Source organism: Macaca nemestrina, chromosome 13 (genome assembly GCF_043159975.1).
Source record: "Macaca nemestrina isolate mMacNem1 chromosome 13, mMacNem.hap1, whole genome shotgun sequence".
Classification (NCBI taxonomy): Eukaryota; Metazoa; Chordata; class Mammalia; order Primates; family Cercopithecidae; genus Macaca; species Macaca nemestrina.
Genome location: NC_092137.1, coordinates 18449278 through 18475947, shown reverse-complemented (window position 1 = coordinate 18475947; position 26670 = coordinate 18449278). Strand labels below are relative to the sequence as shown.

The 26670-nt window shown below is 40.9% G+C and overlaps 1 protein-coding gene across 35 annotated transcripts in view; it reads right to left on the bottom strand.

Moving 5' to 3' along the window:
* The window catches only part of LOC105479897 (uncharacterized), a 226813-nt gene that overhangs the window by 51025 nt on the left and 149118 nt on the right, over window positions 1–26670 (bottom strand). For 4 of the 35 annotated variants that reach the window (XR_011611511.1, XR_011611509.1, XR_011611515.1 and 1 more), the window contains exon 2: window positions 16187–16298. The exons of 23 other annotated variants lie outside the window; for them this stretch is intronic. Coding sequence is in view for 2 of the 12 variants with exons in the window: in XM_071076267.1 (XP_070932368.1) it covers window positions 19097–19470 (374 nt within the window). In the remaining 10 variants the exon portion in view is untranslated. Of the gene's footprint in view, window positions 1–7466; window positions 8020–16186; window positions 16299–18889; window positions 19471–24539; window positions 24907–26670 lie in introns of those variants that run through there. 8 more of the 35 variants (XR_011611488.1, XR_011611503.1, XR_011611513.1 and 5 more) reach the window with 6 other exon arrangements.

Below are 26670 nucleotides of genomic sequence, written 5' to 3'. Positions count from 1 at the left end.
TAATAGCTGCAAAGGAGGCTGAGAAATTTCACATTTTATCTCTGCCCTTTGCTGCACTGAATAAAGTCAGGGGGTGTTACTAAAACAGAAGGAGAGAATGGGTATTACGTAGGCAACAAAGTCTCTTCTACAATTGTGCTTCCTAGCTAACATTCAAACTGGAACTTTACTGGTTGGTGTGATTTAATGAAGTCAGAGACAAAATCTCTTTTACAAAAAAAAGTTGTATTTCTGACAAACATTTAATACCGATTTACAGTTTGCAAAGAATCTTCATACATATGAGCTATTTGATTCTCACAGCAATCATGGACTGGATAAAGAAAATGTAATACACATACACCATTGAATACCATGCAGCCATAAAAAAGAATAAGATCATGTCTTCTGCAGGGATATGAATGGAGCTGGAGTCCATTATCCTTAGCAAACTAACGCAGGAACAGAAAACAAAATACCACGTGTTCTCATTTATAAGTGGGAGGTAAATGATGAGAACACATGGACACATAGAGGAGAACACCACAAAATGGGGCCTATCAGAGGGTGGAGGGTGGGGAGACGGAGAGAATCAGGAAAATAACTACTGGGTACTAGGTGTAATACCTGGGTGTTGAAATTACCTGTACAAAAAGCCCACATGTCACAAGTTTACCTATGTAACAAACCTGCATATGTATCCCTGAACTTAAAATAAAAGTTAAAAAAGGAAATATTTTGTGGATATCATCAAAGAATAAAATAAGCTTAGACAAGCTTAAAAAATTGCCAAAGGCTAACCAGTTAGTAAGTGGATGAAACAAGATTTAAACCAGATCTGACAGACTCCAAAGCCCACATTCTTTTGCTGGAAAATTGATTAACAAGCTGTCAAGTTCCCCTAATTATTTTTTAACTAGGAAGTTATGATTTTCCACTTATTCTATTCTTTATTTGTAGCCAACTATCTCTTTTTAAAAAAAGGTTAACAAAGTCAAAATTATTTAACCTAGGGTGGAGAAAGGAAGGAAAGGAAAGCAAAAAAGGAAAGGAAGCTAGCTCACATGTATTATTTACTAACTTCTTTTTAAATGCATGACCTTATTCTACCCTTCCAGCAGCTGTGTTGAGTAGGTAATATTATTCCACTGATGAGGAAACTGAGATCAGAGAGGTGAGGAAACTTTCGTAAGCTCATCCTGTCAGTAAGTGACAGATGAGGATTTTAGCACCACTCTTTTTGACTCCCTACCTGAACTTTGATTTATTAATATCTCAAATTATTTGAAAGGTTATTTCTTGATTATTTATCCATATGAAGGGATGTAATAATAAAGAGACAAAATAAAGTAAAAGCTATGTTGGTTGAACTTCTGAATAATGAGAAGAAAATCAAACAAAGAATAAGAGCCTGTAAAAGATCTGAAGTATTTATTACTGCCTCTTTAGGAAGATCTTAAATGGCCCTTTGTTCCAGGTGGTTTAAACATACATTTGTTTTAAAGAGGAGCGGCCTATGGTTTTCTCAATTGACATTTTTTAAAGTTCACAGTAATAATAGCTAATATTGAACACTAATAAATAAGGTTACTCAATATTGCATGAGATATAATTATATATATATACATATACATATACATGTTGTTTATCTTAGACTCAAATGTAATGGAGTTCCTATATTTTCATTTGCTAAATCTAGCAAACCTATGTGTACCTATATGCATGTGGCTTCATTTAATTCTTGGAACAACTCTTGATAGGGTTAGATAAGGTTATGGATATCTAGGGAGGTTAATTTGAAGGTCAAGCAATTACAATATGAGGATTCACATTCATATATGTCTGCCTCATAGTCTATGGTCATAACATATTTTCCCAAGGGTTGCAGATGAAAACAACCTTGACATTCTCTAACAATTAAATCATTTAACTATTTATTGATTATTCTAAAAGAGGAGAGGGAGCCCATGAAAACTATAAAGAATAAAAAATCTGCCTCCTGAACAAAAGCTGAAGTATGTGATACTTTTAATATCTCCAGATCATTAGAAGAAGCAAAGAAATGTCCTCTTTTTGAGAATCATTAAAGCTGCAGATCTCGACAGGGGGAGATTTTCACCCAGGGGAACATTTGGTGATGTCTGGAGACATGTTTGGTTATCACAATTGGAGGTACTACTGGAATCTAGAGGGTAGAAGCCAGGGATGCCAAACATCCTACAATGCACAGGTCAGCAGGTCAGCCTCCACAACAAAGAATTATCCAGTCCCCAAATGTCAATAGTGATGAGTTTCAGAAACCCAAATTAAAATCATCTGTTGAGGTTTTAACATTTTTGTTTTTATTTTAAGACACAGAACTGCATGCAGAGAGTTGGAGGGTGGAGGTTCGGGGGCTTGCATGAAGGGTGTCTGTATTCCAAATAGAAAAAAAAAAAATTCTTCCTAGGTTCTATGGAATATGCAGGAGAAACTGGCTGGAGCCCTTTGGAAGCTGGCACCTAACAGTGTGCCCTCAACATCTTTAGAAATCAAAGCTGGTCTTTGCTGTGCTGTCCTTCCTGTGTTTCTGATGGTTCGGTTTTCTTCTTTGTGGTGATACTTGCACTGGTTATTGATAAGATTTCTCTCTGTGTCCCCACCCAAATTTCATATTGAATTGTAATCCCCACATGTTGAAGGAGAGACCTGGTGAGAGGTGAATGGATCATGGGGGGAGTTTCCCCCTTGCTGTTCTCATGACAATGAGTTCTCACAAGATTTGATGGTTTAAAAGTGTTTGGCAGTTCCCCCGTCAGGCTCTGTCGCTCTCTCCTGCTGTCACAAAAGACGAGCCTTGCTTCCCCATCACCTTCCGCCATGATTGTAAGTTTCCTGAGGCCTCCCAGCCTTAGGGAACTATGAGTCAATTAAACCTCTTTTCTTCCTAAATTACCTAGTCTCAGGTAATTCTTTATAGCAGTGTGAAAGGGGACTAATACAGTTATATGCAGACTATGCTGCACACTGCAATTCTAATCAAAGCGTATCTTTTTTTTGGACAACTCAGTTCCAAAGGCCACATGTGAGTGAGCATGGAGGAAAGCTGAGACTCCACGTGTCCCCCATCTGCATTTGACCCTTCTGTCCTTACACTCTTACTGCCTCTCCAGATGTCCCTGTCTGTCTAAATGTCGGGGAAAAAGAGATTGTAGCTAAAGGACTATATAAAATGCATGGAGTTAAACTACCTTAAATTCAATCTCATTCAATTGATTTTCTCAGTATGTAACCATGGACAGTTTTTAAAAACCTCTGAATGCCATACTTATTACCAGTAAAATGCAAATAATTATATTCACCTCACAGGGTTGTGGTAAGGATTATGGAAGATAAAATATCTTACAGAAATTATCTTATAATTTACAAAGCATCACTCAAACAGGTTAAAGTCCTTATAGACTATTTGCAAAGACGGTTTTAAAGCATATATGTTAGGCTAAAGCAGCTATCCATGTTTATAGTTTATTCATTCTATTGACAAACTCAATTTTACGTACCATGATATAGAGAGTATGCCCTCCCTCCACCAAAGGAACAGGACTATTTAGCTAAATGTGTTTGTTTAAACACTTTCTCCTTTTTTTCCTGGGTAGGTGGCTAGAGAGAGCAAAATAACTTTTTCTTCAAACAAATAAATGCAAGAAATACACCATTCTGGTTGACAGAACTTGGTAAACAATGGCTAGCTTTTAAATGTTGATGGCCTTAGGGTACAATTGAGTTTGAGTGGTGCCTTCAGCATCTCTTGACAGATGAGAATTTGTAAAGTGAGAAACACCAGACTGACCTTGGCTCTGTGTTACCAAACTCAAACAGACACGATTCTAAGTGGGAGAGCCACCCTCCTCCAAGAAGCTGAGCAGGGGTTCGGGTTCTAGGGCAAAACATTTCAGGGGCTGGATTCTTTAAAGTTTTGTTTTTTTTTCTGATCCATGTCGGAGTTACAGAACACACAGAGCCAGAGGGGGGCTGATGTTGAAAATGGAGAGACATGAGTAAAGAATCTAGAAAGACTTGCCTGAAGTTGGATTTAGATATCTTTTCTCTTTCCTTCCTGCCCACCCTGTTCTTCACAACTTACCACACTGTATTATTGTCTGTCTACTTTCATGTCCTCTTCGCCATGATATTGTGAACCCCTTGGGGACAGGGAGTGAGTCTTATTTATTTTTTAACCACAGCACATTGCATGTAATGCCTATTATATAGTTTGAGCTCGATAAAGGAGGCAAGGGGAGGGGAGGAAGGAAGGAAGGAAGGAAAGAAGGAAGGAAGGAAGGAAGGAAGGAAGGAAGGAAGGAAGGAAGGAAGGAAGGAAGGAAGGAAGGAAAGAGGGAGGGAGGGAGGGAGGGAAGGAGGGAGGGAAGAAGGGAAGGAAGGAGAAAAGAGAGGAAAGAAAAAAGGGAGGGGGAGGGAAGGAGAATGGAAGGAAGGAAGGAGTTAAAAATGAAAGAAAGGAATAAAGGAGGGAGGGTAGAAGGAAGGAAGGAAGGAAAGAAGGAAATAAAAGAGGGGCAAAAAGAAAGGAAAGGAGGGGAGGAGAGAAAGAGGAAGGGGAAAGGGAGAAAGGAAGAGGTGACTTGATCAAATTTGATCCTGGACTAACAATGAAATGAAATTCTTCAATCCAATGAAGTTTGTCAGGCAAGTGTTTACTACCTTTAAAAAGTTATCTCTCTATGAGAAAGCATAAAACAAACTCTAGTTCTGCAGCAATTTCCCAGGACCTGGCTTTGCACCCTCAGGAACCTCATCCTTCTTGACTTTACCTTCCCACCCAGCTCTCTTGGTCTCCTCATGAGCTCCCCTCAATTCCTTGCTTATTTGCCCAGCTGTATTGGCACTTATATTTCATCATCCCCATTTGAATGTGGTGATCCAGTTCTAGATACTGTGTCTGTAATCTGGCAGAAAACACCATCACAGGTGCCTCTCTTATATCTCTGGGCATAAGGGCACACACTGGTGCTGTGCCCAGGTTCTTGGACACCAGAACCATAAACCCTGCCCCTCAGAAAGGGAATTAGAGAATGATGTTTTCAAATAAGGCTCCTCACCAGGTAAGACCTACAAAACGCTGGCAGTACATTGCTGTATCAAGCCGCACCTGAAGCCAACACAGACCCTGGATTCAATCTGCATTTGCAGAAGTCAGTGAATTCTCCTTCTGCTTATGTCAAGGTTAATCATGACGCCTTTCACTAACTGACTGATAGCATGAGTGAAGCAACATTTGTCTGGTTTTAAAACTTAGGTTCCTTCTCTATGACAAGGCTGTTCCCAAAAGGTTCCATCCCCAGGTCTCTCTGGGGGTGTTTTGGTGGGTTTTCAGGGACGCTTTCCCTAGAAAAGCTGCAGAATTCCTCTCAATGCTTCAGCAAGAACTGATCCACGATAAATGATTTGGATATTGGGTTTTCAGTTAATACTTCCTCTGGAATATTCCTTTGAAATTCAATAACTAGCCATTGAAAAACCACTGCCATATGCCATACTGATGGCTCAGTTGAAGCAAATTAGCGAACTCACCTAATTTTCAGCTGATTCAATCATGAAGGGAAGTTATGAGTTGCTGTGAATTGAACAGTAGATGTGCTATCTGTGTGGTCGGTATTTTACTTGTTTCTTGATGGGCACAAACTGTCAAGCCCAGGGTCTCCTTTTCACCAATTATCAGAGCCTACCACTAGACAACTAGTATTAGCTTTAGGGTATCTGAAAGGCTTTCAGATGAAATAATAATAATAAACACATTTATCTGAAGGAAGCTCTAAAGCATATATAAATCTTTTTATGTAGACTAGGCTAAAGTAACAAGAAAGTTTATATATGTAACATTAAATATGATAGGAGTTTATTTCTAAGTAAGTTAATGGCCAGGATGGTTCCAGGTATGTGAGTGGTGAGTAAAGTGACTCTGCTCCATGGGGTCATTCAAAAACTTTAGGATGATAGCAGCTCTGCAACCGTCAATGTGGTGCTTACAAAGTTACCATGGTGGGGCGGGTGTCGTGACTCCAGTTAGCTTTAAAGATTAAAAGGCATGGAGGAAGAAAAATGAGAGGTTTTAATGGGCCACAGCTGGAAGTGGTACTCATAATTTTATTGGCTGGGGCTTAATCACATGGTCACATCTAACACAAGGGAACATGAGAGATGTAACTGAACTAGTTCCCTGCTCAGGAAAAATGGAAGAGTAGATTTTTATTGTACAGATAGTTGTCTTTATCACAATAAGCAAATTTCTGTTAAAGGCAAACGTGAATTGGTTGATTGGTAGATAAGCATTGGTTTCCCCAGGAAAATAAGAAACAGGAACATGTTGTCTGGGGGTTAGGATGGGTATAGTAGGAAGATAGGAGTAGGGGACCAAAAGAGAAAGTGAGATGGTTGGAAAGTCCATCTCTGCCACCTTGTTCAAACATCTGATCACCAGCTGGGAGGTAAGCATAGTCTCTAGGATTCTTATTGCCACAGAGTGAAGGCAACTCCTCCTCTATAAGGTCTATGTAATTTGGTATCTCCCTCACAATAAGAAATTGAAGTTGTAACTATGATCTAGAGAACCTTGCCATGCCTGGAGCCCATGAGAGAGGTCCAGTTGCAGAAGCAGGATATTTCCAAGGGCAGTGGTGGTTTAGGAGTAAGTGAGTCAGTGAGTAAAGAAGTCAAATCCAAGTAAACACAGAAAAGTTTGATTTAGTAATTGAAAAACAGTAAAATAAACAATGGCAATCAGCATAATGACTACATAGACTCCTAATATGTTCAAAAGCAGTGAGCTTTAAAAAATCTGCATGCACTTGCATTTTTTCATCTTTGTCTACTGTTTTCATTCTAAAACGAAGACGTAGGTGGAAAATTTTATTAGCATCTGGGTAAGGCCCCCTGCCAGTCTTGAAATATTTCATTAATCATTGAGATTCGTACCCTCTTTTTTTTTTATTTTTTAGAACAATGACTCACCCATAGCTGCACAGAAGTGAGGACAGAGGTAACTGAATTTTACATTTTTTAAGCTTTTGCTTCTTAAAAAAAAATCTTTGCTTCTGAAATCTAAGACGGCTTTAAGTGAATATGCATGTATTTATGAGAGAGAAGTGGGAAAAGGTAAATTAACTGCAACTGAGAGGTGATATTTTTGTTTAAGATTTTCTTTCCTTTCCAGTTTTCAGGATTAGTCTTATCCGCCTTTTCCCCTTGGGGAGAAGGAGTCCAGGGAGCTCTTGGAGGCCCCTCTCATTGTTTGTACTTCACCACTTAGTTGAAAGTACACTGGGTCACATACTCTCCCACACCTTTTATCCAGAATGTTCTGGAAAAAAACACAGTGAGAAGAGAAGAGAAGAGGCAGAAGTACTTGGGAATCAAGAAAGAGGTGACGTGACAACCTCTCCCTTCACAGGAGGCTCACTCTAACTGAATTTCTTGTCTGTCACAGCACATGTCCTGAAAATGTCATTTTAATTTGCCTCAGCTGAGACTATCGTTACTGTTTGAAAGAAAGAACAATCAACAAAGTACCTAAGAAAGAAGACATCTTGCAACACTCTTCAATTTCTTATTAAATTCTTGGGGGAAACACGTGAAATATATTGATAAATAGGAAAACAAAATTGTTGGCAATAAAATTAATAAACAGCTTATATTTTCTTCCTTTCAAATTTACTGAAGTTTTAATTAAGAGTTACTTTTTCCTCTACATGCCATCAGTTCTCCATGGAACATTTACAGATTGATTGGCTTATTAGTAAATGGGCTAACATCTCCACACTCATGTCTAGACATATAGAATTGTGCTGTATAACATCCATACATGTGGGAAGACACTTTGTCTTTTCCCATCAGGTGGACCCTCTCAGAAGAAGGCATCCCTGGTCTCTGTCTTTTTTGGCTCACGTGATTGGGGGAGTTATTCTGTTGAGTTTCCAGGGCTTACAGGCTCCTTCCTCTCCTGTAAGGCAGTGCACAGTCTGGCTTGCTCACCCAGGTCAACAGCTGCAGGAAGAAGAAATGGAAACTCTCTTCATTGTCATCAAGTCTCTTTCTCTGCCAAAGAACAATTGATCCCTGCAACTTCTAGCAGAGGGAAGAGGCTTTCCAAGGACAGCAGAAGGAAGAGACAAACTAACCCAAATGATCAGCATCCCTCGGGACAGGGAGTTGTCCAGAAGCGAGCGGTAACAGGAGTGAGAGAGAGGAGGGCAGTGGAGATGCAGGAGGAGCAGAATGTCCTGGGCTAGCCTTTCAGGGGCAGAAACTCAGGAGAGATTTGAGAACCTCACTGAGATACTTCGACACTTATTGGGGCTCTTTCTATAATATAATGTGATTTTATTCCTTTTTAAATATATTGCCTAACCTGTTATTGGAATCAAAGAAGATCTAATTCTAACTAAGCAGTAAATCCTTAAGACAAAATTTAAAGTAGCCAGAGGGATAGTTAGTCATTAATGGTCTTCGATGAGTACTATTCCAACTTTGGGGCTCACAAAAAAGCACTCAGAAATGTGCCCAGACTGTGCTGGGGCCAGGCCTGTGAGCTGACCTCACACACATGAAAGTGAAAAGGAGTTAAATGGTTAAACAGGAACCCCTGAAATAAAGACCAAGTTTACTACTAACGATTTTTTTCTGAAAGGAATACTAAATCATGTACTTAACACAAGAAGAAAAATAAACCCAGAAGGAATGAGATCCAACAAGAAGTAATATGATAAAAGATGACGGTAAAATATGGTGATATGTCAAAATCACATCAACCACAAATATCAAAAATATTTGGGGAAGTTAACGTCAGAGTGTGATTTAATTACAAGGCAATCAAAACACAGAGGACGAAAGGAGGAAATTGAGAGGGAAATTAAAGCTTTCTAAGGTTCTTGTCTTATTTGGGAAGAGTATGAGACATTAATTTTAGAGTTGGTTAGAAAAGTATAAATTTAAGTTTTCATGTAACTTACTATTTTTCTTTTATTAAAAAAATCTCAAAAGCAATTATAGGATTAACACTGATTAATTCTGATTCCTGAATACTTGGATGATTGACATTTTCTGCATCTTAAAACTGTTCACCACATTTAATAAAGAAAGAGTAAGGAGTAGAAGAGAGAGACAGAGAGAAAGTCCCACGTTATGGGGCAAACTGCTGAGCTTTGAGGGGAAGTTGCAGAACTATGTAAATAAAAATAAGCCATTCTGAGGCTAACTGGAAAAAAAGAACGGTGACTTTGTATAGAACTATTTGAAAGAAGCACATCTCTACGTAAATCAATCAATAAAGACAGTTCTTAGGGGAGAAAGCTAATTTCATGGGTAACAGTTTAAGATTTTCTGCGTATGATAACAAGGAAATAATAAAGTAAGATGATGGACGGAGAACAGAACCTAGATAAGTAAGGGAAATCCAAAACAGACAAGTTCTAGTACCTCTGACTCTAGCTAGGGACTCCCTCAAGAATTAAAATAAGCAGGATTTCAAACCTTGTATTAACATTCCTCGTGTTTTACTTGAAATCGAGTGCATGTATCACGATCATTCAAATTTCTGAGTTATGCCCAGTCTCACGTAGGACGAGGGTTCAGTTCTTCTCAGTGCTTTTGTCATCTTTATAGTGTCCCAAGTTGAAAGTCTCTGCTGATGGCTGGGCGCGGTGGCTCACGCCTGTAATCCCAGCACTTTGGGAGGCCGAGGCAGGTGGATCACGAGGTCAGGAGATCGAGACCATCCTGGCTAACACGGTGAAACCCCGTCTCTACTAAAAATACAAAAAATATAGCCAGGCGTGTTGGCGGGCCCCTGTAGTCCCAGCTACTTGGGAGGCTGAGGCAGGAGGATGGTGTGAACCCGGGAGGCGGAGCTTGCAGTGAGCCGAGATCGCGCCACTGCACTCCAGCCTGGAGACTCAAGTCTCAAAAAAAAAAAAAAAAAAAAAAAGGCTCTTCTGGTTCTCCTCTAGATGGATACTAGGCCAAGGGAAGCTAGTTAACTATTCAGTTAGGTTCTGGTAGCAAGGGTAGGCAGCCCATAAACCAATCAACTGGGCCATTTACTTCAATCTAACAGTGGATTTCTGAGTGCATCTTCGTGTCCGGGGTCACTACAGGCTAAGATGGGAGTGAGTACAGGAAGTGTGTGGCGTGGCCTTCCTGGGTATACTCCACATACTGCATGAGAATACCTGAAAAATGCTTATGTGCTTGAGAATGACTTTCGAGCCTAAATATACTTTGCCTAATTAATCATTTAAAATGCAGTTTATATGAAAAATAAAATAACAAATGACATTTTTAAAGAAGTTTACAGAGTGCCATTATGAATGTGGTCTCTTGTGAATCTCCTAAAGGCTGTAAGACAGATGCGTCCTGAGCCTTTCCCAGCAACTAGAATGTGGGGAAGGACCTTCTATAAGTCCTGCAACCCCCGGATCTGAACATCTTCATCATCTATTAAACATTTTCATTTTCGGCTTGTTACTTGTCTCCCCAGTTTTTTTCTTCCTCTGGTTAGGGTTTATTTGGCCTAAGTAGCCATCTATTGTTGCATCTTGGGATGCACTTGAAATAGTCCCTGCTCTCCATCAACCCACAGATTATGGGCTCTTGGTTGTCTCATCCAGAGTGTGGCTTACAGCATAGCCTAGCCCAGGAATGAGCACACAGATTTCTATGAAGAATCCTTAACTTCCTATGCTGATAGATTATTATTTTGGTCCTTGAAGGAACAGATGGAGTAAAACTGGATATTCTATTGGTATGGTGAAGTTTCATCTCTATAGAGGAAAAAAAACTTAAATTTTCTCCTTGAACCTGCAGTCTTGTTCTGCCTCTAGGGCAGCATGGATGGAATTTTTTTTTCCATTTTCTATTGAATCTGCTTTTAAAAACAGATTAAACAGGGAGGGAAGTTTATTTTTTCTATTTTTGGAAAAAGCATAGGATATTTTGTTTTGTGAATTCTTGGAAGATTGGTATTTAAAACCTCTTTTTCCTTTTCTGGGAGATTTATAAAATTCAAATTCAATATAACTTTGAACACATTTAACCACTGAATTTATTCAGTTTATCTATGTGCTATGTTCATAAAAACAACTCCACTTATGTCTATTAATTTGTAATTTTTAAAGTACTTTCTTTGTGCAGTAGCTATTTCTGTTCTAATGATAACCACAGGGTGAGCAGGAAAGAAAATAATTTGTCTTTCATCAGAACAGAATGATAGAGAAGCTTAGAATCATTGAGATTAAGTCACTCGCTCAGGAACACATAGCTGGTAAGGGACTGGAATGAATCTTTAGGCTCCTAACACAGTAGGCTTTCTCCTAAACTGCATCACCTTGTGAAAATATTTATGGAGATGTTAAAGGCCATTATATGGCAAAGGAGGCTAAAAGTGAGCAACATTTTGGCCATTTTCACATAGGGAAGCTTTTGGCCTTAGCTTCCTAAGCACTAACATTGTCCACAAAATAAACACTCGCCTCTAAATCTCCGGTCACCAGGCAGGTAAGGCCCCACATGGCCCAGAACACTTCCTCCACCTATTTGGGGTTACCTCAAGGGGGACCCAAGTAGACAATCTTGTTCTTCTAAATGAAGCCTTGGGGTGAAAGTGTCTAAGCATAGACTAAGTAAAGTAGTGTGGTAAAAAGGTGGGCACTAGCATTCCAAAAAACTTGGCTAGACACACTGAAGGAAAGGCCCCATAGACATGGTCTATACTATACTGGTCTGACCACCCGTTGAATAAGACAAACATTGAGAGTGTGTGTATGTACCAGGCACATGTTTGGTGTTCCTTCATTTATCATTTTATTAATTCCTCTGGGAAGTAGGCATTGCCAACCCAATTTAGGGAGAAGGAAACTGAGACCTAGCAGTGTCTTGCTGAAAGACACACACCTTGTGAATGGCAGAGTTGTTATACTAGAAACTGGGTCTGTCCAAATCTGAAGCTCGTATTCAGACAGTTCATTTGGAGCTCAGTGGGAGGCAAAAGAGAATCATGGTTAAGGTCATGGTGAGGGAATACCTAGATGCTTTTCTGTTGAGGGAATGGCTTTGGATTGAACTTTTTTTATTTTCCAGGCTTGGGGGGTACTGTGTGGAGTTGGAAGGGATGGAAGAATTAAATATCAGGGTAAAGGTATCCAGAGAAAATGGCTTCAATGGCTTATTTTATAGCCATGTCAAAGGTAATTGTGTACCAGTATCTGTTTCACTACTTAACAGCACATTGTCAGGGAGATTATTAAACATTATCCTATTAAGGCCAAATAGTCACTCTGTAGGAATGAAGTTTTGTACATACTCTTATTCCCATAAGTTATTAGGAAGTTTACAAATTGTCCATTACTCAGTGTAAATTGCCAAAAGGAAAAGCATAGGCCATTTTTCATTTTTTTATTTGGAAATCAACTTGGAACTATAATGAATAAACAGTGAAATGCATGTACTTTAGTCACTTTGGATGTTAGAGCTGGAACACAGGTGGGAAGTCACTGGCCCATCCCCTGTCCCTGGAAGGAGCTCTGGTTAAATGGATACAGGTCTGCCGTACTGCAGCTGTTCTCAAAGAGGGGCAATTTTGACCCTACCCCCCAGCCCCCAGGGAATATTCAGTAAAGTCTGAGGATATTTTTGGTTGTCACAATCAGAATGTGCTAGTGTCATTTAGCAAATAGAGGCCAGGGATGCTGCTAAGCATGTGACCGCACAGAACAGCCCTCCATAACAAAATATAGTCTGGCCCCAAATATCAATATTGCCAAGGCTAAATTATCCTGCCTCACTGAGACTAAAACATAGGGGCTACCCTTGGAGTAGATTAGTAGGATGCAGACTCAATGTGCCCCTAACTCTCATGTCTATCACCTTCCAGGTGTAATAGAACAAAGTTAGCAAAGAAGGAGACCAGGCTCATACTGGACCTAGAATGCATTATGCATTTTACTGTGTGCACCTCAACTTGACCTCTGATCAATTTCCCTGTGTTTCTGCAACACAAGAAAATCTAGCTCTACTAAATCACTCCTCTTCAACATCGCCTGTCACAAAGCACTACCCTTTACAACGTGCTTGAATTTCTAGGCAATAGGTCTGTGCAGAATGTACACTTTTAAAAAAAAAATTACATTTGGGCCAGTGAGTTCCCAATCATAGCCTACTGCAGGAAATTAATAACTTCTCTGAGCAGCTGCTGTAACCACTGACTTCAAGAAATGATAGTGTAACATTAAACTGCAGATTACTATCTTTTGGGGGAAATACTCTCTTTAAAATTGTCCATTCTCTGGTTTTAATGAGAAAATTAGACATTGGAATATTGATGTCAGAAGAACTAATTACTTCTCATAGTTTCCATTTCAGGTTACAAGGGTATTTAAGGATTTACAACGTGTCTAATGCAATTCTGTACCCTGATTCAGCGATTTGAGGATACGGAGGCAAAATTACTCAAAAGCAGCAGAACAAAGGGTAAATGTGAGGGGTAGAAAGATGGTACCTTCTTAGCTACACCCTTTGACACCCTCTATACTGCTTTGTCTGCTGCTTCAAGACAGACTCTGCGAGAGAGCTGGGAAGCTGTGCTCTAGTTCCAGCCAGGCCTAGCATTACTTCTATCCAGAGACCTAAAGAGCATTTGAAGCATTCCATAGAGCTTTTAACAACAATTTGAGTCAACCCAAATGGAATGTTCTGTCAGTTCTGGCAAAGAAGATCACTGATTAGCAAGAGAAACCAATCTAATTCCCAAAATCAGAGCATCAACGGAAGGGGACAGAGCCCTGCACTGGCAGTTGGCACCTCTTCCCAGCTCTACTGCTGACCTGGATCCCTCTCCTATCTGCTCCAGGCAGTTCTGTCATGGTTCAGGGAGCAGACTTTTGTAGGTGACACTGAGCCTCAGCCTTCATGCTCAGCCAATCCATGAGGCAGCAAGAGGACATGGGTCTGCAGCCTTGGGCTGTCTCTTGGTCTGTCTCAGGGAAACCTAAGGAAGAAGGGCTCAGTGTGAGGTTCTCTGTGTGGCTCTGGCAACCCCTTGTAAAAAGCTGGTTCTGTGCGGTGATTTACAAACGAGAGATGGAAGGGAATGGGAACAGAGCTGTGACAGAGGAGAGAATGGCACATGAGCAAAGGCGAAGTTTGCTCAGGGATGGCAAGCAGTTCAGCCAGGTATAGCGGGTTGTATGTGAAGGAAAGAACAAGTGACTGGGTTTTAAAAGTGGGTTGAAAAATCTGGGAAGCCAGATTGTAGAAAGTGTTGAATGCTCAGTGAGGGAGTTTGGGTTTTCCATTGTCTTTACTGGGCAGTCAAGGCATTTATATGACTTCACATTTACATGTTGACATCTCTGTCTCTTCATCTAGAGAGTGGGATCTTTGAAGTCAGAGGCCTGTTTTTTCCCCCCATCTCCAGGCCTCAAACAAGGCTGAGGTGGACACGGGGTGGAGAATCCACTCTTTTGCTTTCAGATAGGGCTGCTATAGGACAGCCCAGCCCCAGGTAAGTAAGCTCAGCAGTGTAAGCTGAGCTCCATGGTTTCATTAGGGAGCAAGGACTTGCACCAAGATGGCTACTCCAGCCAAGAAGCAGGTGAGATGACCAGGGGACATCCCTGCCTTCATTTACTTCTGTAGCTCTGCAGGTATTTTTCTTTCCTCATCTAAAAATCAGCTGCAAATGTGAACCCAGGTACCGACATTATCAGGCTGGCTCACACCCAGATTAGGCTGGCACTTTTTTTTTTTTTTTCTGAAGTCTATTTCTAGAGTAGTATCAGTGTCCAATGTTATCAGGAGCTGGAGAGACTTGAGCCCCAATGCCTTTCCCAGGATGGAATCACAGGGAAGTTGTGTTGGGCAACAGGAAGAGAGCAGGATGGATAAGGAAGGAGGCCCTTGAGGCATCAGGCCAGTGAGGAGAAGCAAAACCACTGAGATATATTTCCCTCTCTGTGTAATGGAAAGCAGGTTACTCTACTCTGAGCCACCAGTTCCTCAACTTTAAATAGGGATTACAAACCTACTTTGCAAGAATATTATAAGAATTAAATAGAATCATATATACAACCTAGCATGGGTTCTGCTATCATGGACCCTACCTGCATGCCATGATGATATGCAAAAGGCATCTGCAGGCCTTCCTCAATCCATTAAGTTCAACACTTAATAATCAAATAGAATATCCAGCCAAATCTGACTCTTGGTCCTCTAAATTCCCACTGATTTTATAGTCAGTTGACAGCAAGGGTGTCTCCCTTATTAGTGAAGCATGGGGGCCCTTTACAGCCTTTGTGTCCCTGAGCCCTTGGCTTCTAGCACAGTGCCTGTAGGCAGGACATTACAAAATTATAAACCAAATCCAGTTTTTTTTTTAATTAAATGATTTCTATTTACAAAACAGGACTGTTTTTCTGGGTTTTCTATTGACCACCCCACCCTGATTTTAAAATCTAAGGAGGAAATGACCCGTGACTCTGTGATTACCCCTCTCACTGGAGCTCTGGTAGGTTTGCAGAGTCTCTGCCAACTCCTAACATCTGGCACCTGACCTCACTCTTCCAGGATTCAGTTTCCTCATCTGTGATAGTCCCTTTCTGGTCTTGCAAAATGTGTTTCTGTGCCTGTTGCAAGAACATGTTGGACTAAAGTTTCCAGAGACATAAACTGTCAGACCTCGATGGGGTGGGGGACCTCATGAGCATCTGGCTCAAGTTTCCTAACTTCGCTTGAATTTCAGATCTCTTTGAGAATTGGATGAAAGCGGTGACTGCTGAACCTAGAAAAAGGCGCCAGCGGGCATAACGGTGGATGCAATCTCAGGGGTTTCGTGACTCTCCCGAAGCCCTTCTGAGGATCCCAGGCTAGGAACCCTTGGTCTAGGTTCAGAAACCAAGGCCCAGAGAGGGGAAGGCTTGTTCAAAGTCATCCAATAAGTCTGTGAATAAAACTTCAAGGTCATCCAATAAGTCTATGAATAAAACTTCAGCTCTTGTTGCACATTTTGCAGTGACTGTCTCATACATGCACACATGTCAGCATTACTGTCTGAAAGCATTTTTCATACATATTTTCTTACAGCAACTCCATAAACTCATCTGAATTGGTATTATTACAAATGTCTGAAATACATGGAGCCTATAAGGACTCTGTAACTTACCTAAAATTCAACAGTTAAGAGAGGGTACAGTTTGGACTTTAAATCTGGGAGTCCTGATTCAAACACATTTTCTCTCTGCCACATCACAGTTCCGTAAGCAACGTAGTATAACCTTAGGGAGAGTAAAATAGATGCAGAAAGTGGCTTGACAAAGAACCACAGGAACAATGCAGGTGGCTGATAAATCCAGACAGGGAGCATCTAGAAAGGCTTCATGGGCCTTGGATGGGATGGTAGAAAGGGCAAGGAAGGTTTTGTCTGCCTGGAGGCATAGCATGGGCAACATTATTCCAGGTACGATAAAAAAAACAGACAGAGACATAACTTCATCATGGGAATACGGAGGTGTGTGGAGAATAGCAGGTTTCCCAGTCAGTGAAGCTGTCAAAATAAGCAAATGGAATCATTACTATTCTATCACTTTAGCAAGTACCACCACCAACACCCTAGCGGCTATTCTTCTGTATTTACATGGGGTAAACTAGTTTCCTATCCAGGATTCAAATGCACTTTACATAGTTATTTTCAGGGCGCTAAAGTTTGCTTTACCACTTCTTAGCAGGAGATCACTTGGTTTCCTTTTTCTGAAATCTTTCCATCAGGTAAGTACTTTATGAGGAGATAGCAATTTATTACAAAGGGTAATGAGCTTTTGTGTATTGAGTCATTCAAGTGTAGCCACCTGCTGGCAAAGACGACATTATATCTAGTTGATCTTCATAAGCTTTAAGAACGCTTCAAATTTAAGTGTCTACAGCTATATGATTGTGATGATTCTAGAGGTCAGTTTACCACAAAAGAGATTTGCCCCTGAGATCCCAGTGCCTGGAAAAGGAAGTTTTAGAATTAAGTGTAGTAAATTTTATATTGATTGATCTTCTATATATCCCAACACTATTTACTCAATTCCTCTAGAAGGAAGGGTGGATTTTTTCCAGCCAGGAAAAAGCCCTATCTCTGGACACAGGACTCTTTCTCACCTCAGAAATGGGATTGGGGGCATCCCATTTCCACCCTAAATGCTCCAGAAACCTTTTGTTAGTTTTTAAGTGTGCTCTATACAAATTCATTTGTTTGGTTATTTGGCAATTCATTTATTCATTTGCTTATTTAACAAGTACTTACTGAGCATGGCCACATGCCACCTTGGGGACACCTTGATGAGCAAGGTAGGTGTGCTCCCTGCCTCCTGGGGCTTACTGTGCACCAGCGGCGTTAAGCCCCCAGGACTCTCCTGTGGATCTGAGGGCAATTGAGGATCCTCTTGCTTCCTGTCTCCATTTTCATAATTTCTGGCCCTATCCTGATTTCCAAACCAGTGCTGGACTCTAAGTTTGGCAAAGAGGGTCATCTGTCTTTGGAAGGTGTAGATAAGGACAGAAAATCAGTGGCAGCCTTATAAATGAATGAGACAACCTGTCCTCTTCTCCTCCTCAAGGTGACAATCTATCTAATCACCAGGACCCAAGGAAAGCCAGTACAGTTAGTGTTAGGAGAGGAATTCCTTTCTTTCAGTGCTGGAATTGACAATATCATTGGCCATGTGGTAAGGCAAGCTCCTCCCATCACCTAAAATGTAAGCTCAGTCTTTCTGGTGCTCTGACTCTTATCTGTTCTTAAGAGCCCAGTTATGTTTCTCACTCCACCAGGTCCCCTTTCCTGACACCCAACTTTCTCCCAGCTCTCTCCTCTTATGAACTTCTACAGCCTTTGCCTGTGGTCCCCATAGAGATATGCTGCTTGTTTCTTTAGTCAGATTGCCAGATGCTTGTCTAAGGGGTCTTATCCCTTGTGCATATGGAGAAAAAAAGCATGCAAAAAATTCTCTTTGACTTAAGTGTAAAGCCACTAGACTGTGGCTTCTTTGGAGGAGGCAGACTAATACAATGCTTAAAAGAGTGATCTCTTGAGTTAGACCACCTGGGTTCAAATTTAAGAACTATGTGACCTTTAGCAAGCCAGTTAACCTTACTGTGCCCCCATTTTCTCATCTGTAAAAGGGAAATGACAATAGCACGGACTCCTAGCATACTTGTAATAATTAAATTATTCAGCCTAAGATAGAACAGTGCCTGAAACTTCAGTGAGCATCAATAAAGTTACCATTACAGTCTCATGCTTAAGGATAAGACATCTCGCAACAACACCCTGTAGAATTCTAAACAAATAGATGTAAACGGGAATTTAGAAGTAATATGATACAATCTCCTATCTGATCCTTAGAATTGATGCGTAAAAGAATAAGGAAGTAAACTAAGACTTCAAAAATAATCTAAAAAGCCTTTGTGAATCTTTAAATACCAGCATATTACAAGGAGCACAATAATTGGACTCACGAGAATACTCACTCTTGAAACCTCTGGTCACCATGTAAGTAGTTTCCAGAGGCCACCATTCTCTGAGAAGGCCCAAAGTAGTCCTGGTGGAGAGACCATATGTAAAGGCCCTGAAACTATGTGAAGAGAGAGAGGGACAGAGGCCCAGCAAACTTCAACTGATATTCCTACAGACCTTTCTTTTCCAGATCCTGACCGCAACTGCATGGGAGACACTATGCTAGGACTGCCTGGTCCCTCTTTTCTCAAATTCCTCAGAACTCTGAGATATGACTCAGAAATTGTGAGATATAACAGAATGAGTGCTATTACTTTATGTCACTAGGTTTTGTGATGATTTGTTAAGCATCAATAGATAACCAGAACAGATTTTTATTTCTCAATTGAAATATTTTTTTCTTTTATTTCTCTCTCCAGGAGTGAATTCAGGAGAAGTTTCCATCTGGTTAAAATGGCCACCTCTTCCCAGGTTATTTGTACATTAGTGGGAGGGAAAAAGGTCATTTTATCTTGTAAGAAATCAAATAGTCGGCTTTCCCTCCACCAGAAAAACAAGGAGAATACATACACAAAATTATGCTTGCTTTAAATTTAATGCCATTGCATCATAGTGGAGCATGGGGGAAAAAGTTGTGCTGTGTGACCCTGTGAAACACAAAGCTTGCATGCCCAACCTGGGGAGCAGTGACTCTTCTCGTTCCCAGCCAGGCAGTGGATTGGACTTGATGCTCATGGTGCCCGCTCTTCCACAAGCTTTGGGCAAGGATCCCAATGAAGGCTCTAATGGTGATTGCGTGCTGCATTCCTCCTTGGACCCCTTTCCAGTATGATGAGCTCTAAGGAAGCAGCACATAAAGCAGCACAGGAAATGCAAGACATCTGTACTGGAGCCTGGGAACACTTTCCCCAGTCCCCTTGCTGGTGTGGTCCTGGCATGGAGCTGGGCCTCTGGAGAAATGAATTAAAGAAACAAGTTCAGTGGAGAACATGGGATTCCACTTCCATTCATCTTCCTTATTTTGCAAACACCGCATTCTGCAAATCCCATGCCAGTAAAGCTCTTGGATCAGTCCTCAAATTCTTCTGGATCCTTTAGGGAGGAGATGTCAGGGCTGGCCAAGAATCTAAGTGAAAACTGATGACAGAAGCTGACATTAATCAGCTACACAGTATGTTCTTCCCAGCAGGTTTCTTCCAATAAATCAAAGGCCAGCAAATCCGAGGGGTGTTTAGCCATGAGAGAGCAACTGTTTGCTGTTCTCTTTCCTTGCTAAAGATGATGAATCTAATGTTTAATTGAATCCAACACCGGTGGCCGTGGGAGTATTTGCCGTAGGTGTTGGGTGCACATACCATGTACAGTCACATTTCCTCACAGGCCAGGGGCTTTATCCAAGCATCCCCCTGCTACTCATGGTTCACCGTCTATATTGATGTCTCCTGGCCAAACAGAGTCACCACCCTATCTATGATCTGAAACAGACTCACTCTTTCAAATTGGAATACTCAGGCTGTTTTGGTGACCAAACAATTTATTTTCCTTCCTGTAAGATCTAATTAAGATACTTAAAGATATTAATGTAATAATGTCTGTTTAAAATCCAGCTCTCTCAACGTCAATATGTGTGGCAGCAGGAGTGCTGGATTCAAAGGACAGGATAGCCTTGCATCTGAGGCTTTGCCCTACTCATCCTAGCCATGCTACCTGAACTACCTCATTTTGCCTCTCTGAGCCTCTTTTTTTAAAATCTCTGAAATAAGGATTAAATCTACATAATTGATTTGTGATAAAGATTAATGAAGAAAATGGCTTGTGGAGGCTGTTCTTATGCTGAGAAACACTATGAACATAAAGAATACAATTATTATGATTTGTATCATTAATAATACAGTATTTTCTAAGGAGCATGAAAAATGATAGTGGTTCATATAGCAGGAAGTTCTGGAGGAGAAGCATGAGAAAAGCAAATCCTAGGGTCTCAACAAATCCAATACAAAACTCTCTTCTAGGACAATATCTTGATGGAGATAAGATCTTTATCTCCAAGGCAAGACCCATAACATATCTCTACTGGGCCCATAAATCGGAAAATTGTGAACTAAATAACTATTCCAGGATCAATTACTTGGATAATTAAGACAAGTAAGTGTTACTTGTGTGTGAATGATAGTTTAATTACAAAGTTAATTTGCATAGTTTTGGAAGGTAGACTTAGCTTTGCTGATATAATTCTAACTTTTTCAGTTTCTATCCCGAAAAGGTCTTGGTCTCAGTAAGAAAAGGAATATGAAGTCTGGCATTTTTTTTTAAATCACAGGACCGATATCTTTAATACAGTTTTTTTCAAGGTCAGGGATACATGTGCAGGCTGTGCAGGTTTGTTACATAGGTAAACATGTGCCATGCTGGTCTGCTGCACAGATCATCCCATCACCTAGGTATTAAGCCCAGCATCCATTCTTCCTGATGCTCTCCCTCCCCCATACCCCCAGCTGAAAAGTCTCAGTTTGTGTTGTTCCCCACCATGTGTCCATGTGTTCTCATCATTGAACTCCCACTTATAAGAGAGAAAATATAGTATTTGGTTTTCTGTTCCTGCATTAGTTTGCTAAGGATAATGGCTTTCAGCTCCATCCATGTCCCTGCAAAGGACACGATCTCATTCCTTTTTATGGCTGCATAGTATTCCATGGTACGTATGTATCACATTTAATGATTATCAAAATAATTAATACAGTCTAAATTACTTATATTTATATTTTTTAAACATTATTATATTTATTTTGATGTTAGAGTCTTACAATTGTCCTAAAATAAGAAGGACAATTTTCATACCTATCTAGAGACTGAGAAACTGAAGTTCAGATAGAAAGCAATTTGCCTGAGGTCTCATGGATACTTGGTGGTGCCAGATCAGAATTTTCTGGGACAGAATTTTCTGACTCTTCATCAAATCTATATATGCCTTATGCTTTTAGTGATCACCTTATTTGAAAATGTAAAAAGTTAGAATATCTAAATTGCTTAAGACAATTTTGTGACAGGCATCAGTACCATTAACAATATAAGCCTAGACATCTCATAAAAATGTATCAAAGAACCCACTATTTGATCAGTACCCCTACATCCAGAAATATATTTATTAAAAATTATGATATGTGCAAATACTTCTTCTATTCACTTTCTCCTACAAGAATCAGTGTGACATAATGTTTACACACAAAATGTTGGAGTTGAACCGATTCAGGCCACTTACTAGTTCTGTTACTTTAAGGCCTTGATCTCTTCACATATAAAATAGAGCTAATATTGACCTAATCGGGCTATTGTGAGGATGAAATAAGCGAATCTAGCCTTCTTTCTACCTGGTAATTTGGGTCTCAGCTCCAAGTTTACCCTATCAAGGGAGGCTTTTCCAACTTCAGAAGCTAAATCTCCTTTCCCTCATTGTCCATTACTCTTGATGCCATCATGCTATTTTCTTTTTTGAAGAGGTTTTTCCTGTCTAAATCTACGTGATTGTTAATGAGTTTATTATTAATCTTTTTTCTCAAAACTCTGGGTCTCAAGTGAGTAAGAACTTGACACTAAAGGACACTAGAATATAGTTAGGTACCAATTTGGGGGACACAATCCACATTGCATTGAATATTTATAGCACCCCTGATATTGTGCAATGCTCAGTCTTTCCAGCCATATAAGTGGCAGCCCTGCTGTTTCACAATGGATGCTTAATTGGTCTTTATGTTCACAAAGAGCACAATAACATTAAACATATATTGCAGGCCAGGTTTTGTGATAAGGGCAAGGAATATAGAGAAGAATAAAACACAGCCTCCACTCTCCATAGGCTCTGAAATGTTTTATTACTCTATGGTTCTGAGATTAAAATACAGTAAGATAGCTAGCTTTATATAACTTTCTAAATATAGAACCCATTTGCAAAACGCCTTACTATTTTGTATCATTTGTATCATGATGATCATTAACATCATGACTAAACCAACATTATGATTTCCTGACTCTGCTTCCTGCAAAGTTACGTGCCAGTTGCCGTGGGGGCACAAAAATGACTAAAGCATAGTCCTAAATTTACTATATTCTAAATGTGGTTAATATTTTAAATTTTCACATTCATCGAGGATGAAAAAAAATCCATGGCTTCATGATACCTAAGAGCTATAAGATAGTATATTGGCTTATGCCTAGAATACAAATAAACCCAATGACCCAAGCTGTGGCATTCATTCCATTCCTTAACTAATGACAAGATATAGAAAGGTCACCGTTTGCTTCTAGTAGGTCAAACGTAAGCATTCAGAGTCTTATGTTGAAGTTCTGCAATCCAAACCTTCTTTTGATGAGGGCAGGTTGGTATTAGCAGAGGGGAGTGCATTTTTTCCTTACACCCAGGTGGACACTTGCTCATGTGGCAAAATCAGCATCCTGCTACTTACCAATAATTATCTATCCTCCTCAGAGAGGCCAGATCCTCAAAAGCCATGGAAGCCAAGTCCAGTGGAATTGCCACCATGGCCAGCAACAAAGGCTGCTGTCAGTGTATGTGATAATCCACAGTAGTGGTGCTATAGCTGCTTACGCTGCACAATTTACATTAAAGAATAAAGGACACAACCAAGCTAGACTGTGCTTGTCATAAGTTCCAATGACACATTCAAGAGCATTGAGAAATTGAGGGACAGCAATATCTTGAGAAATATTTTAATGCCTTGCTCAAAATTCTAACGCCCCTTCCCTGTTCTCTGATGCCTCCTTCCCCAGCCAGCCACAACTCTAAAACATGTCTGTCAGAGCTTGATTTTCCTTAGTCCTCCCTCACATTAGTTCAGTCAATGTGGTACATTATCAATTAACGTTTCACAGGTTTATATAAGGGACTTCAGAGACCACCATGTCTAGCCACTCAACTTATAAATGACCATCTAAGAGAAGAGTTGGCTCCAAGAAATGACACAGTCTTCTAGAAGACAGGCTTGCTTTTACCAGGAATGTGAGAAACCTCTACTTTCTGAAAAGATAAATGAAGGAGGAGGAAGAGGATCTTGAAGAAAAATCTGGAGCTTGTATAGATGTCCAAAAAAACAGCAACTCACAGAGTTACTTACGAGTCACGTAAATGTATATAGTAGTAAGTGAGTATGCCAAGTGAATGAACAGGTCCACATGTACTCCTGGGCTAAAGGCAGAGTATTAAAAAGATGAAACTTCCTTCCCTTCTCTTCCTTTCCCTTCCCTCCCCTCCCTTTCCCTTCCCTCCCCTCCCTTTCCCTTCCCTCCCCTTCCCTCCCCCTCCCACCTCCCCTCCCCCTCCCTCCCCTCCCCCTCCCTTCCCTTCCCTCCCCTCCCTTCCCTTCTCTCCCCTCCCCCTCCCTTCCCTTCCCTCCCCTTTCCCCTCCTCCTCCTTCCCCTCCTCTTCCTCCTCCCTTTCCTTGGATATTCCCCTCCCCTCCTCTCCTCTCCTCCCCTCCCCTCTTCTCTCTTCTCCTCTCCTCTCCTCTTTCTCTCTCTCTCTCCGCCGCCATCATCATCACTACCGCCACCACCACCATCATCATTATCATACAAGCTATTAGAAGAGGAGTTAAGATACTGGTAGAGACAAACTGGAAATGTAATGATTTAAGCAGAGAAGGCTAAGAGGGAACTTTCAGGAATGATGTCAGGATTAGGGAAATAGAAAGATAGTAGAATTGTCAAAGGGAATCAAAATATTTCTCAAAACGAGGCCTGCTGAGCCAAAGAGAAATTAAATGAATATGCTGATGTTTAGTTTCCCAGCTTTACATAGGAAATTGAAGATGGTTTTGTGAAAGACAAGTGGGGGAAAGGTGAGTCTATAAACCATTATCCATTCAAAGTCTTGATTTAAAACACTTGCTTTTAAGCACACTAAGGATTCAATATGTATTTGTTAAAATTTGCAAAGTGATATTTTTTCTCAATTTTTTTGAACAAAAATACCTTGAGGAATTGGAAACATGCCAACCAGAAAAAAAAAAAAAAGATATCCCACTTCTGGAATTTTACGGGCTATATGCCAGAAACTTCCCAACCAAAGAGTTCTTCTCTCCCCATCTCCACCATTTTAGGCTGAGATGGCAGGGGACTGGGCCTCAGGGGCTGCAGAAAATAGAGGTCCTGGGGCTTGGCTTCAGAATATCTTAGACGTATTTCCAGCACTAGGTTACCTTCGTGTTGGTGGAAAAGTCGGGAAAGGAAAATTGTAGACAAAGTTTCATCCTGACTTGAAATGTCCTTAAAAGGCAATGCTGATGACTTTTCCAAGTGTGTGGCCTATCTGAGTAACAGAGAAACATGTTTCTTTGTGGAGTACTTGGATATTCTTGAGATCTGGATCCAGGCTGGGAAAGAGAAAGCACATGATTGAGGTTCATGCTTGGTTCACAGTGGATTTGTTCCCCTCCTGCTTCCTACCCTATTATCTGATGATATAGGATCCCCTGATGTCCTGTAGGGTCATGAGTCTGCCATTTGGAAAAGGCTGCAAAATCTACTCTGTCCTAGGAGGCATGACTGTACGAAGCACAGGGTGGAGTATGCAGGCATTTCCTCAATCCCAAAGGAGTGCAAGCCAGGAGACCCCTCTTTGAGGCACCAAAGGAAGGGGAGAAAAAAGGATGGGAGAAATATCTAGGAAGAAATATGGGATGATCAAATTACTGTAGCTAGAAGAATTATGAGGTTAGTAGTTCATTCCACCACCTCTTGTTTGTTTCCATACATGGAGGAGCGACTTTGATCCTTAGGGTAATTGCAGTGTGTAGGGGAAAAGAGGAGGAAAAGTGGGGGTGAGCAGATGCACCAAGTCTCTCGATCTCACTGGCCACCACAGGCCAGCCTGGCTTACACAAGAGAACAGGAAAGGACAGTGTACCCAGTTCAGAGCATGCAGTGGTAGATCCTCAAAGAACACCTGGAGGAAGGCTAGAAATGGAAAGGAATAGATAAATACGGAGAAGAATGGAGGGAGAAAAGGTAGAAGAGTGGTGACTAGTGTCTAAAGTGATGAGTGGAGAGAACAGTCGTCTGCATGACTCACAGCTCTCTGCCTCTTCTCTTCTGTACCTGTAAATAATGATAATACCTTAATTACCTTCTCCTTGTGATGCAGTTTCTAAGAGCTTTTAATGTGCTTTCTCATGTTCCCCACAATAAGCAGGCTATAAAGGCAGCCTTTGCAATCTCATTTTATAAATTAGTATGTTGAGGCTCAGAAATGTTTAGGAGTCCCTGGAGTCACATAGCTAATAAGAGGAAAGGAGGGTATTGCACCTCAGTTGTCACCATGAAAGGAGGGGAGGCAACAGTCATTTGTCTAGAGACTCACCACAGTCATTTCATGGCTCAAGACTTTCAGGGAGCAGCCAGGAAAAGAGAGACACATGGCAAGAGGTCTGCGGCAAGACATTTGGAGAAAAAGGCCAAAGAGACAAGAGGTTAAGGGGAGAGAGGTGTGAAGGAAAGAAAACACTCCATCTGTAGCTGCAGCCTCTGCATCATCGTGTTTCAATTAACAGACTGTGTCCTGGACTGGGGAATGGATGAAAAGATAAACAACACCCACGCAGACTGACTAAGATCTCTGAGACAGCAGCAGCATGGAGAGGAGCCACAAACAGATTCTCACCCAGGTCTTCCAGGGGTAAGAGGGGAGGCAAGTGCCTATGAGACCATCAGCTGGGGCCAGAGACGGTAGGAGACAGGGTGGAATGTGCCAGCCTCTGCGCAGAAGTGGCATAAGAACAAGGAAAGAGTAAGCAGTGTGGCAGGTGTCTTTTCCTCATCAATCCTTCGTCCTCAGACCCCTGCTTGGCCACCCCTGAGCCTCACATTCCTGAATGATTCAGTGTCATTATTGATTCCTGCTGTGAATTCACGAGACTGGAGGGGAGGGAGGATGACTTGAGCATAGCAGTCCTCCGAAAACATGAATTTGGCCTAGTTAGCACCCCAATGCTCTGCTCTTTGCAGCTTTCTGCACCCACAGGATTTTATTAGCTAGAACACCACCTATGCTATTGCATCCTTAATGTTTTCATAAGAAAATGTTCATTATTTCAGCCAGTTATTCACTCACGCAACAAACACATTTACATATTCCTTCA